The following is a 13,848-nucleotide window of genomic DNA, read 5'->3' as shown; positions in this document are numbered from 1 at the left end:
CTCTTAAACAATCCCACTCCATCACAGGAGGAAGAAACACATACCGTGAAGTCAATTTCCTAATTATGCTTCATTTCCTGCCAAGCCGACACACTTTTGCATCGTCATAAATCATAGGAAATATCCGTCTCCATAAATCATACACAGAGATTTAAATCAGCTGTTTGTACAATCCAGTGCGTGTATCTCAGATGGGCTAATGTGTACAAAATGTGTGATAATTAAAGCCAGGCGGAGCTCTCTGTGGGGAATACCATTTCCCAATGTCTATCGAACAGCGCTGCGCTCGATACCTCCTTCAGCTGTTCACAGCTGAGCTTGCAGGGCTGCAGTAGCACAGATAAACCTCTCAGCTGATCCGTTAGCAGCTTGCTGTGGCAGCAGACTGAAGCCTGGTTTAAGGTCACTTCACCGGTGACCTTTAACTGCCTAACAATTAAAAATGGCGCTGACAGGACCTGCGGTCTTCTCCTGAATAAAAGGTGTCAAGAAAGGTTCTCCACATCGCTGAGCTTTCAGCAGCATCTCACTCTCTGTATGCTGAGAGTGTCTGAGTTCCTGCACCGATCGCTCGTGCTCTTTCTCTTCATACATTTTTGTTGAGCTCAGTTCTGTTTCATGTTTTGCCTGCTGGAACACAAAAGCTTCACACATTTGGGACAAATAACGTGTTTCTTGTTCTTATTATTCTTAAATGGATGCAAAGGTCAACAGGATCATAGAGCAAGACAAACCAAAGATCAGCCTACCTTAGCTCTGATGTCACTGCTGGGCACGCTGGCGTCTACGTGGGTGCAGCGGTGCGCGTAAATTAGGCATTTAGTTATCCCTTGTTCCTAAAATATCCACCTGTCCAACTGTTTCCAGTTCTGATGTGATACAGATACCTTGGCTTCTTCTATCTGCAGACGTCGAGTTATTAGCAATTAGGCCGTAATCCTCACTGTGAGGAACCCGGTGGGAATGCTGTGCTGTGTTAGACAACATCAGGCCTTACTTAAACATTGTTTTAATTATTTTAGGAAACTAAATCCAACACATAATTATGTGCAACAATATACGCTCACTGACTTTATTAGTAGAATAATAAATGAAAACAGAAGCTGTTTCAGGCACGAAGCGCCTCCAACCTGCTGTTGTTGCTGTTATCGCTTCTGCTTTAGTGGAAGCTCGAAAAACAAAGACTGGGACTGATTCATACCTGATCCAGCTTCACTCCGGACCAACATCCAGGTCAAACATCCCCATCTGTTAGCTGTAAATGAATGATTTCAGGTCATTCCTATTTCCCCATATTTTCAGAGTGAATTGTCCTGATAAACATCCTAAAAAATACGTTTGGAATCATGTATGATTTTGGTTCCACTTCTCACGTGTGCACCACTTTGTGTTGGTCTTTCACCTGGAATTCCAATAAAATCGATTCATGTTTGTGGCTGTAATGTGACAAAATGTGGAAAAGTTGAAGTTGGCCGAATACTTTTGCAAGCTGCTGTATAAGACCCATAAAGAGGGCCTCAACTTATTTATAAGGATGTTTCTCAGGACAATTCACTCTGAAAATAACTTTTTCATATTTTGTCTTTGTCACAACAATTTCAGTGTTTAAAGTTAAACAGTTTAAGAGACAAAAACTTCATTTAGAAACATTAATATTAGCAGTATTGAGACAGATGTATGTAACATGAGTGGTATAAGTATTCTGTGAATCTACTCTCAAAAGTCCAGTTGTTGTTGTTTTAAAAGAAAAGCTGCAGTTGCTTGGGTGGAGTTTTTTAGGTGGGTCTCTGGGTGGGAAAAAATAAACACAGTGAATATCTCTTATCTGCAAACACCATTTGTTACACGAAGCCAAAATTAGCCCTGTCAGGTCTGAGTGGACGGGTTCCTTCCCACATCTGAAAAGAATGAGCTGATTGTTAACCGGCACACAAATCAGACGCGCCATAAATCAAAGAACAAACTGAATTTTCATCAAGTCAAAGCTGCAGTAAACCAGAGGTATTATGCATTTCATAATAAGGAAAACCACTCGAGGCATGTGCATCAAACTCAAGGCCCATCTCTCATTACAGGTTCTCGGTACGTTTGGCCTGCTGTGAAGCATCCTGTGTACACACCAAACCAAACATCCATCCATCCATTTTCTGCAGCCTATCCGGTCGTGGGGACAACAGTTTAACCAGACACCAGACTCCTTCTCCACAACCACCTCCCACATCTCTTCTGTGGGAACATTGACGAGTTCCCGAGCTAGTCTAGACTTTGACTGAGTGTCCTGGGTGTGCCCCAAGCTTCCTGCTGCTAGGACATGCCCAAAACACCTCATACAGAGGCATCCAGAAAGCACCCTGATACTGGAGACTGGTTCTGGAACACGAGCTGTGCCCGGCGATAAAGCTTGGGCTGTTTTCCCACCTGAGAGCTGACGCTCCATGTCCCAGTAAGCAGCTCCAACAGTCTGGGAACGTTTTAGGTGACACCCATGAGACCTTAATGACTCACACGATGGTAGGCTGGATGGATTTCCTTTACACCTGTTAAGAATGATGAGAGACTAATTTATGCTTAATAGGCTGTGTAACATTCGTGATGAGTTCCAAAAACCTTGATTTGGCTCCATAAAGATAAAAAATTGTTTGTTTTGGTCAAAGATTGCTTAAAAATGTCTCCTTTGATTGATGTTAGATGAGTTGGAGCTCACAGACTTCCTGTTTAACTCTTGACATGTTGCTCATTTCCCCGTGCAGCTCAACACATGCTAAACAAGCACAGGTTCAGGAATATGGGATCATAGCATATATAAGATGAGTTATAAGATGTCCATTTGGATATCCCAAACAGGTAAAATTATAAATAAGGAAGCAGACGCGAAGCCAGACCTAATGTAAAGGCGGTTATTATCAAGACTCAGCAGCTGCTGCACCGTCGGAACAAGTGCTTTCTGGACTAAATGAGCTCCTGTTGGGGTTAAAACACAAACTGAACAGCCCTAATATTCTCAGGTTCCAGTCCCACTGAGCCTCTCTCTGCCTCCACCTCCTCAGTTCAGTATTTTGGGGATGGGGGTGGGGGTCATACCACTGGCATGCCTCAGCTTTGATTAAAGGAAATGCTTACACCAGTCCTTCTCCAAGAGAAACAAGCCATCCGCTCAGCACAGATGGTTTTATCCAATAGCTCGCAAGCTTCACGGGCAGGCAGGCAGACAGGTGTGCTCGCTGCTGACGGTAGGACGCACACGCACACACACGCACACACGTTACTGCTGTTGCGTGCGTTCTGCAGCAACACCATAGATGCAGTCATCTCTACAGCTTCACACATTGTCAGGTTTTCCTCAGAGTCTGCGCTTTCTCGAGTAATTGGAGGAGGCAGAGAGAGATTATGAAACAGACCAGGACGTGAACATGTTCAAGGCCTGTTATAACGCACGTCTCCCTCACTGACTCCGAACAACAAAGAACTGATAGTTTCTAAAAGTCTGATTTAACAATTAGGAGAAGCTGAGAGTGATACTTTCTTTTCTACCGTTTATTGTGAGGAAATGAGAAAATCTACAATATTAAATATATTAAATAAATATATGACAGTATATGGTTATATGATATATTTTGAGCATGCACAACCAGAAGAAGAACCTGGGGCAGACACAGACTCCTGAGAGTCCCATTGGAAATGCTGGAGCAGAGTGAGGTCTGGGGATCTCTGCAAACTCTCTAGTATCCACAGCCCAGGCTCAGAGCAGCAGCTGAGGGTGGATGGACGGATGCTAAATGGACTGGTTCTTCATACCTCGCGCCTTATTCACAGCCATTCACACAAGCGGTTTCTTCCATGCTTAGGTGCTTCACATCACTCCGATGGATCCTTGGTTTAGGATATTTGGCATGCAGGCATCTATTCACCAACCTTCCAGTCAGATGACCTTCTCTACCTCGTGAGCTGCAGGCACCCGGGATGGATAAATGCAGTGATGCATTTACAAGTGAGCTGACAGAGTTTCTTAAGCCTATCTAGATCTAGTTACTTGTAACTGCTGTGTTGTAAGTCTGCTCAGGCTGTTCGTTTGTTTTATGACTTACATAATAATAATTGGTCAAATTGGTTCTTCCTCAAGTGGCGATGAAACTCTTGAGGCTTTCTCCAAAACCAGTCAGTCCCCACAAACGCCAGTATGAACCCCCTCCAAGGTCATCAGCTGACCTTAACCCTGTGCAAACAGAGCTGTCTTTTTTAAACTGGTCTCCTGAGTTTTGACAGTTAGCACCTATGATAGCCCCTCTGGGGTTTAAAAAGATGCTGCTTTAAAGCAGAAACGAAGATGTTTACAGCGTGCTACAGAAATAATTTTGGTAACTGAAGTCCCCGAACTGGATCTTTGGACCAGTTTGTGCTGTTAGTCAGTTTTGGAGTAAGGTACATGTCGGAGTGATGCAATTATCTCTGTGGTTAGCCAGATCGTCTGAGACGTCTGTGCTCCAGTTTTATCTGATCTTATTTTATGGGGCTTAGTGCTAACTTACAGATATATGTACAATTTATTAATGCAGCTGATAATTCACAGCCAGCTCCGGCTCCAGAGGAAAAATGCTGACACTGAGATTTCAAAACGTGGAGTCCACAGCCCAGTGGGTTACATCACAGAGGCTTTGACCATCTTTTATATGTAGTCACCCAGATGATGAATTCAGCGCCTGCAAATCTACTTGCAGAGTCTATAATAAAGAGATGGAGCTGGAAATGAGCAGAACAGGTCCCCTTTAATAGGCACAAAGTTAAAAAACCTAACTCCTCGTAATTTTAACTAGACCTTTGCAACAGTTTATCAAGCCAGCCAAGTAAAACACTCATGTTCCACATCAAACAGTCATTCCTGGGTTAAATTGTAAATTTGGCAGCTGTAAATCTCACAAATTCCTCCGATAGTTTAGTCTGCAGATCCTCGAGGGGGTGGGGGGCAGAGGTTTTCACTGATAGGAGTTTGGAGCTCAGTCAATTAGACATTTTTTTATTGAACACGAGTTTATGCAGCTTTCCCAAATTTGGAGCAGGTCAGATGAGCACTTCATCCCTGGCTCGTATTTATACATCAGAAATTCTTGACATGCTTTACAAAAAGGTCTTGGATAAGGCATACAAATGACTTCATCAGATAAGTGCTGGAAAAGAGCATTTTTAAGTATAACACTTCATTTTTCCAAAGCATTTTAAACTCTTTACAACAATCAGCAACTTGATACAAATCTAAGAAGAAGGAAAAAGTCCGTACGAAACAGTCCAAACGAGTCTCTCTTCATTGGGTCGTGTTTCCATTATTTGGATTGTACTGGATGCATATTGCTCATCACTACCAACATCAGCATTACACAGTGAGTGGGCGTTTCAGAGCATCACCTCCGTGAGTTTATCTTCATCTGTTTAGTCTTAAATAGTCTCTGGTATGCATTCTTGTAAGCCCACTTGAGTGTGAGGAGTAATGTGCGTTGCATAGCAGTGAGCCTGAAATACCAACTCCAGTTTTAGCTCTGAATATAATATTGAAAAGTCTTTGCTGTGTCTGCTACCTGCACCCGCACGACTCCACCACCATGTCCTCGTATTGCTTGTAGACGACGTTATTGGCCGAGTCGATGTAGAGGATGCTGATCGGGCTGAGCCGTGTCGGGACGCAGCAAGTGGGCGGCGTTGACTCCGGGTCCATGGAGTTAATCAGGGTTTGTATGATAGCGTGGTTGGTCGGCTCCAGGTGTGAGCGGATGGGAAAATCGCAGGCGCCGTCGCAGTGATAGGCGTCGTACTCCAGCGGCGCGATGATCCAGTCGTCCCAGCCCATCTCCTTGAAGTTGACGTGGAGCCGTCTCCGGTGGCAGCGCAGCCTGGCCTTCACTGTCTGGTGCTGGGATATGGACTGTGGCAGGGACTGCTGCACGGGTTTTTTGGCTCCCCTCGCAGCAGGTGCCCGTCTCATCCGTCGCTGGGTGAACAGGTACTCGTAGACTGTTTTGTTGTCGTGGCCGGACCGCGCTTTGATCTCTTTGTAAAAAAGGTCACGCTTCTTGCTTTTCCCAAATGCCAAGAAGAAGGCTTTTTCCTTGTTGGTCCTGCCGTGTCGAGCGAATCCCAGAGTGCGAAGGTCCATGGGGCGACCGCCTCCGTGCTCCAGCACTTCCAGTTCAAAGCACAGCTCCTGGGAATGCTGGCCTTTCTGGGTTTTGAAGCCCCTGAACACCTTCCAAACGTCAAACACTTCCCATGTGCTGCTGAACAGATCCTCTACGGCCTTCATCTGGACAAGAACGGCCTTTTGTTTGCCTGAAGTGCAGGTGTGCAGCCTTAGGAGCGGTGACGGGACTCCTCCTCCTTCTCCTCCTCTGTAGCCTATCAAGACTCTGCGAGGGTCAGGCAGGCGCTTCCTCAGGATGTGTAGCTCGGCCCCCAGGAGCCCATCCCGTTCCAGAGAGCTGATGTTGAAAAGATACCTCTGCCGTCGCAGCTGGGGCCCACGTTCATCTGTGATTAGAAACGGAAGCGCAGGTAAATATTCACCGACAGGCAAAAAGAAAAATAGTGTAACAAACTTTTCTAACACAACACAGCAAGTAAGGACCGTTGAGTAAATGAATGAATCTGTAATGTGAGCCCCAGAGAGCCATCAGCTGATGGCCACCCGTCAGGTCATGAAATACACTGACAGGTCCATACACTTCCATAACTGACTCTTTCTTTCTTTTTTAACTAAATCTTTTACGAGATCTCCCTACTTGAAATCTTCATTGAACCCATTTTAATATTGTCTGATCTCAGCTTTTGAAATATAAAGAAATACTGTACTTTCCTTCAGTGCTGCTCCCCATCACAGACTATAGACTTTTATTCATGACCCTTTTTATCATCACAATCTTGGTATTGAGCTGTGGGTCTGACTGTGAAACCAAGTGATGCTGAAGACTCACTGGACAGGGATTTGTGATTGGCATGTATTTAGCCGAGCTGGAGCCTGACCTGGATAAACATCCTTTCTCTTAGAATGACCATAATGTAGAAAATAAGTGTGCTCTTCTGCATTGGCTCTGCTGTTATTCTTTTGTACTGTTTACATTTTCCCTCCAGGTAAAAATGGACCTAATAGTTTTTCTGGATCTTGTCTGTTTTATAAAAACATTAGTATTGTTTATATTTTTATTACCCTTTAAAAAAGGAAAGAACAGCATTCTTAACTTTATTTTGGGATTTCTTTTATTTTTGAAGACATCTCAGACTAAAACATCGTAATGGCTGCCAAGAGCGAAAATGTGAAGTGAACTACAGTTCCTCAAATATCCATTGATTCAAAGGTGTATCAATACCATCAAATGTTAAAATGTCCAACTTAACAACAAATATTTTTATATCCTGTTACAATTCAAATGGTTTTGGTTTCCATTTGCTTCCACTTCTCCTTTTCAGGGTCGCGGGGGCGCTGGAGCCTATCCCAGCTGTCACCCTGGACAGGTCGCCAGTCTGTCACAGGGCTAACACACAGACTGACAACCATTCGCACTCACAAGTCAGACTCTTGCTTCTTTTTGTTCAACGGGCCAGTGTTTGAAATCTTGGTGTAATATTTATTTTATTCTGGGCTTCAACTCGCTCTCATTCCTGTTTCTTTCATTTCAGACACATTTCTAAATTGCAACATATGGTTTCCTCTGCTGACCTGGAAAAACACATTCCTGCATTTGTGTCATCGTGTTTAGATTAATCCCCGTTTACTATCTTGGGCAAAGCATCTCTTTGCAGTACGAAATGCTGCTGCCAGATTATCACCCCTATTTTGTGCTCCTTATCAGGCTCCAAATAGATTTTAGGATTGGTTTTAAAATGTTTGTATTAGCATTTAGCACTAAACAGCTAGGCATATGTAGCTTCTTACAAAATACACCATCTTTGTTCACAGGCTCTCTGAAACACCCTAACCAATAGATTTTACATATTTAATGATGTTACTCAGACTGTATGGATGTAATGTAGCAATACAGACACCTGTTAATTAGTGCTATAGATGCAGTTTGCTAACAAAGGGCTACCAACAGCTGGCAACTGAGCTCTCTACCTTCTGGTCCAAATATGGTAACTCGTTGCTTTAAATAAATAAATCAATAAAAACATGGTGGTAGCCAAAATGTAAATGTTGAAGCTTCAAACCACAGATGCAAAAACTGGTGAATGAAGTCAGTTGCCATATCTACAATAAACTACTGCAGGCATTATGAAGGAAATCGACATAAATAATAAGAATGAGCATCCAAAGACTCGTGTTTAGAGTAACACTTTATGGTTTACTTTATATTGATTGTCCTCAAATTAAAGTAATGTCCTCACGGGTAAGTGAAAAGCTTTAAGTCCCCATAACATATGTAAAACAAGTATACACACTCATGCTGTGTGCACAGCATCAGAAAGCATGAACTGAATGGTGTAGATGGTTTTCTGTTGTTGTCAGTGAGGGAAACTGTAAACTTCCCTATCCAATGAAACCCATCAGATACATGTGTTTTAAATTCTCTGTGAGGACCCAGGTCGGCTAATATATTCTCATGATTCTGAGCCTAATTTATCCCTGATCAACCCTGAACCCTGAAACGAATTCTGAACCTTCAAACAGACCTCTGAACTACTGTCCTCATGTTCCACACATGTCCTCACTTCAAAGGTCAGAGAAATCACTCCGGTCCTCGCAAAGTTAGCTGTGCATATGCACACAAACTGCTTACATGTTCTCACAGCACCCCCTCCTGCTGTCCAGGACTTTATCATGCATTGAAAAGTACATTAGAACCAGGCCGGGAGACCGCAACGCTCTGTAAACAGGCCTGTTATTGTGGACCTGCAGCTATTCACAGCAGACAGACAGCAAACACACACACACTCCTCTTTGGACAGTCTGATTAAAGCTGAGAGGAATTTGGTTTCACAAACTCTCACGCACTTGTAAATCAGCGAGGATAAATAATGTTGGAGGGATGCAGAGCTCTCAGGTGTGGTCTTTATCACTTCAGAACGCTCAGAAAATCAGTCTTCCAGGAGCGGCTTGGAACAGATTATTGTGTATGTAAATGCAGAACACACAAGATTAAATGTTTGGCTTCTTAACTCTGACTTCATCCCTCTACTAACAGCTCTCAGGATGTCCAGTGGGGGCGGGGCTTTAAAGTAGCTGACAGAAGGGCAGCGAGCAGCAGCAGAGCTCTCAGGTGAGATGTCTGGCTTTGGCCCTTTGTCATCCAGTGAAAACTTATTTATATTATATTACTACTTATTACTTATTTATATTACTGTGCCAAAACAAGACTATCCAAAATTTACAAGATCAAACCAACCTCCTGAAACCAAACATCTCTGCTTTGCTTCTGAAAGGAGATTTTTCAAACTCATTTATTTATAACTCAGTAAAATTATAACTGACCAAAATTAAATAAGATTTACATTTCTTTTTGTCACATGAGCAGATATATCGAGGGCATCAAACACGTGGTTCAGGGGCCAAAACTGGTCCAGGAAAGGGTCAGAGTTGGCCGACTGGATGAGTTTATTAAAGCGTGTAAAGTACAGCGTTGTTATGGGTTACTGTTCATGGAGTAGTTTTACTCAGGAGTTAAAATTAATGGACAGTTTTATTAAGGGCTGTTATTAAGGGCTTTTAGCCTTTATCTAAGCAGGTGAGTGGAGAGTGGACAGGAACGCAGGGACAGAGCGCAGGGGAAGAGATGCAGCAAATAACCCGGGTGGATTCGACTACTGCAATAGCCTTAAAGTATGTGGGTCACCTGCTCAAACAAAGCTCCAAAACACCAAGATTTAGTTAAGAAAGACTCTAAAATTCAAATGTTTTGTGATCTATAAATTGAAAACTCGACATTTCAGGCTGATCACCACTCCTAAAATTATGAAAGTAATATAACTACAAAAAAACCTACTTTTGTCTGGAGAATGGCGCTCACTTGCACACATGGCTTCAGCTTTTTTAACATGCTGGCACCGGCCCAGGTGAAGAAGATTTCCCACTCTGGGGGAAAATGACCAAATCACTCCTAATCCCAGGCGGGTCACCAGAGCTGAGACAGAGAGATGGACTATTTAACTATTTGCACCAACTAACCTAACCCCACTAACTACACTTTGGGTGGTGGGAGGAAGCCAGAGTGAACTCACAGAGACACAGTGACAACATGCAAACGTCACACAGAAAGGCCCGATGGTGGAGTCGAAACCAGGTGTTCCTACCGAACTTTTAGTCGACTAATCAGGGTTTTAGCTGCTGTGCTTCACACACAGCATCATTGGGGGCCCCAGAGCAACGCCTTGCTCTAGGGCCCCTCAGGAGGTAGGTTCAGCCTTGCATGTGGCAGGAAGAAAGAAAGAAGGAGCGGCAGCAGTAACGGAGGAATAAAGGCAGAAAAAAGGAAGCGAGTAAGAGTGAATGAAAGGATAGAAGGTAAATAACGAGCGTCGGGGTGATCAGTTCCTCGTCTCAGCATGTGGACGAAGTCAGCAGCGACTCGCTGAACAAATAAAGGCCACATTAAAAGTACATTAAGTGGTGGAAATGTAAACCTTCAGCAGCAGCAGGAACATGAAACTGCGCTCATTTAAAGACGCTTCTAAAACTGTTTTACATCGTAAAGACAACATGACACGGAGGGCTGTGAGCACTGTTTATTTACCCTCACGAGGCCGTATATATCACTGAGAGCCGACCAGATGTTAGAAACACACGGCAGCACACACAGACTCACAACTGCAAAGGAATAAATATACATAAATATGTGCATACATGTGCACAGACATGTTCCAGACATTAAAACTGCTGAAAGTTTGACAGCAAACACAAATTATTCCTCTGCTACACTACCTGCTGTTACGAAACTAATTAGTTATTGGTCTTTAGAAAAATGCTTATTAGAATGCATTTCTAATTTCATACATGTAAACTCACTCCCTTGGTCCCCACTGTTTGGTTTTCTCCCACCAAAGTGCCAGATATAGACAAACATAGCTGCCATCACAGCTTGTAACCCCCTCCTGGCTGGTTACAATAAAGCCCATAAGCCCCGCCCACCGTACGCTTGCAGAGGTGACCCGAGCCAAACTGAAGCCAATCTGAGAGAGCCATTCCACTTCCTGTCAATCTCAAACTGGCTGAAATTCAAGTGTGCAGCGGAGGGTGCCCGTGAGAAAGTCCTCAATAAACAGGAGTGAAAGGAGCTAAATAATTATTTCCAGCTGTTTGTAGAAAAAAAGCCCAAGTTTTATTTTAGTTTTCACAAATCCAGCATCGATGATGTATGCGGCCTAAATTAAATCTACACTGGTGTCCTTTAGGTTTTTTTACACTGCAATTTTACAGCTGAAAATGAAACATATCTATTGGCTCAGCCGGTTCTGTCAGAAAAATCCCAGAAGAGCACCCTCCATGAACCTGGAAGTCCAGAGAGTGGGATCTTTTTAAAAAGGTGTATGTGTAAAGATTAAAAGCTGTAATCTGGTTTGATGAAAGTAGTTGTGATACACCTGCAGGCCTCTGTTTATAACTGAAAATCAAACACTCACATTTCTGTGTTCAAATGCAGTTTAAAACCTTCCAAAATTAAATGAAGGCATCATCGCTGTTTCTGCTAAAGATCAACTTCCTTCAAATTCAAGCCAAGCTGTCTTTTTCTTGTAATACCAGTTTGCACCACAAGGTGGTTTAATGAGTCAGTGTCAGCTTTTACATAAACATACATACATAAAGGAAGACTGAAAGAAAAATAGAAAAGTGCTTCTCATTGGCTACGCCTCTCAAAAAACAGATTAAACAGCAGGTGGGTGTGGCTTCTGTGATGGGAGGACCATATAAGGATATCTAATCTTACTGACGTCACACAGATCCAAATCTAGAAAAAAAATATCTAAAACTGAGAGTTCAGAGCAGCCTTAGCTTTTGAACGACTGACCTCAGTATATAAAACATCACATGACTGCGTACTGCTGGAAGAGGAGAAAAACTAAAAGGAGAAAATTACGTCCACTTGAACTTCTCGGCTAAATCACATCCTCTGTTAGCTCTGGATGGAGCTGTTTCTTTAAGCTAAGCTAACTGGCTGTCAGAATCTGACGCCCAGTTTGTTGAACGCTCCTTCTTATCATACTCCACTCACTGCTGACCTCCTGATTTTAACGCCACAATCCTCAGCCTGTGCCCTCAGCACCACCCTCGTCTGGTGCCCCCCACACTGGTCTCCAGTCCCTTAAAGCAGCTCTCATTCTGTGGCACCTGAAGTTCCAGTGACATCCTTTTTATACTCCCCATTTTGTAATTGTTAATGAATTGTGGATGTGAGGTCTGAACTTGTTGTGGATTCTAAAGTGAGACTTTGAAAGCAGCTAACAGCCCCTCTGCTCATCCTCTGGCTCCTCAGATCTCCTCTAACCTCCTGCTCCAGCTGCTTTTTTAATCCCCCAGAGTACCAGGGGCACAAACGCATCATGAAGTAGCTGTTCTGCTGCCCCCACAGCGTGGACCCCCACCCACCCATCACAGCTCAGCTGGGTGTGTGTCTACCACCATCCCTGCAGTAACAGCGTGTCACTGTCACTCTGTTTCTTTCATGGGACTGAAAAGTGACGTGGGAGCACGCAGAGAGGCTCGTGGGTGATGCGGTTACCTTGCCCTTTATCCACGAAGCTCGTGATGGTGTTGGCCAGGCCGGCCTCGTGCAGCGCGCTGCCGTTGACGTCACCGCTGGAGAGAGACCAGTACAGCGCGAGCATGTAGTCGTGCGGCGTCACGAGCGGCTGTTTGTGGCTCGCGGCCCCCCGCTGCGCCGCCGGAGCCGGCGCGCTATGGGCTCTCTGCGGGGACGCGGTGCGCGCAGCCGCGGCCGCAACTTTTCCCAAACTTCTCCCCGATGAACCTCCACCTCCTCCACCCGCTCGTGAATGCGCGTTAATGGCAGCGGGAGCGTGCGACTTATCGTGCGCATCCCCGCCGAGGAGCCGCGAGCGCACGGGATCCGTGCGCCCTGAGCTGGTCGCCCTGGTCGCCTCTCCTCTGATTACCGGCGGACCTGCGCGGACACGCGCCGTGGGGCCGGGATGCAGGTGAACCAGGGTCCAGCAGCTGAGCAGCAGAGACAGACGCGTCACAGCTTTCATCCTAAAGCGCGTTCGCCTCCCGCCAGGCTGTCATCGTAGCGAAGTGCAGTGAGATCACAAGGAAGCTGAAGCGGCAAAGAGCAGTAAATCCGAGTGGGTCATCCTCACGAGAAATGCACAAAAGCTGGTGCCCCCGCCTGAAACTCGCCAGAGACACGTGCCAGGCGGTGAAAGCAGAGACTGTAACGGACGTCTACAAGCAGAAGAAACAAATCCCGCACAGCTTTATTGTCCCACGCGTCATGTGTGAGGAGCATAGTGCTGGAGAGATGTACCCGGCACAGCAGAACGCAAAGCCCGGGCTGAGAGGCGCATAAACACTCCGCGGAACTGTTGGAAGTCTTGTAAGAAACTTCTTTAAATCCCCCTTTTTTTCTCTCAGAGGGAAGGATGGCGTAATGCCGCAGCCCTCCCTCTCTCTCTCTCTCCAGAGTTTGAACTCCGTCCAGTGAAAATATTTCACTCACACACCAACCTGCAGGTGCTCGAAGAACTCCTCCAGCGAACCTGAGCGCAGGAATTGGAAACGGAATTCCAGAAAACTGGTTTAATTACCGCGTGATGTCATGCTGCCCAAACTCATTTAACAGCGATATTTCTCCTCAAATCTTCCTCCCTCTTTTCCACCAATGACTCACTGAAGCTGCAACACGGAAAGGACCCCCCCCC

At 44.8% G+C, this 13,848-nt stretch overlaps 1 protein-coding gene across 1 annotated transcript; it reads right to left on the bottom strand.

Annotated features, from left to right (window-relative positions):
• Positions 1-4,995: 4,995 nt before the first annotated feature.
• On the bottom strand, positions 4,996-13,741 carry gdf5 (growth differentiation factor 5). Its single transcript, XM_005928932.3, has 2 exons — positions 12,690-13,741; positions 4,996-6,513 (listed from the first exon to the last, which is right to left on the bottom strand). The coding sequence occupies exons 1-2, from the start codon at positions 13,177-13,179 to the stop codon at positions 5,564-5,566; spliced, it is 1,440 nt and encodes a 479-aa protein (XP_005928994.1). The 5' UTR covers positions 13,180-13,741; the 3' UTR covers positions 4,996-5,563.
• Between the last annotated feature and the right edge of the window lie 107 nt (positions 13,742-13,848).

Source organism: Haplochromis burtoni, unplaced genomic scaffold (genome assembly GCF_018398535.1).
Source record: "Haplochromis burtoni strain Fernald_Lab_line unplaced genomic scaffold, NCSU_Asbu1 Contig_117, whole genome shotgun sequence".
In the NCBI taxonomy this organism is placed as follows: Eukaryota; Metazoa; Chordata; class Actinopteri; order Cichliformes; family Cichlidae; genus Haplochromis; species Haplochromis burtoni.
This window is presented reverse-complemented; position numbering and strand designations above follow the sequence as displayed.

What these genes read in the sequence shown, in the direction of transcription:
- gdf5 (XM_005928932.3), bottom strand. Translation starts at nt 13,179, where the DNA reads ATGAAAGCTGTGACGCGTCTGTCTCTGCTGCTCAGCTGCTGGACCCTG. An exon ending in CTTCGTGGATAAAGGGCAAG is followed by an intron (nt 6,514 to 12,689) that starts GTAACCGCATCA and finishes TTCTAATCACAG; the next exon opens with ATGAACGTGGGCCCCAGCTG.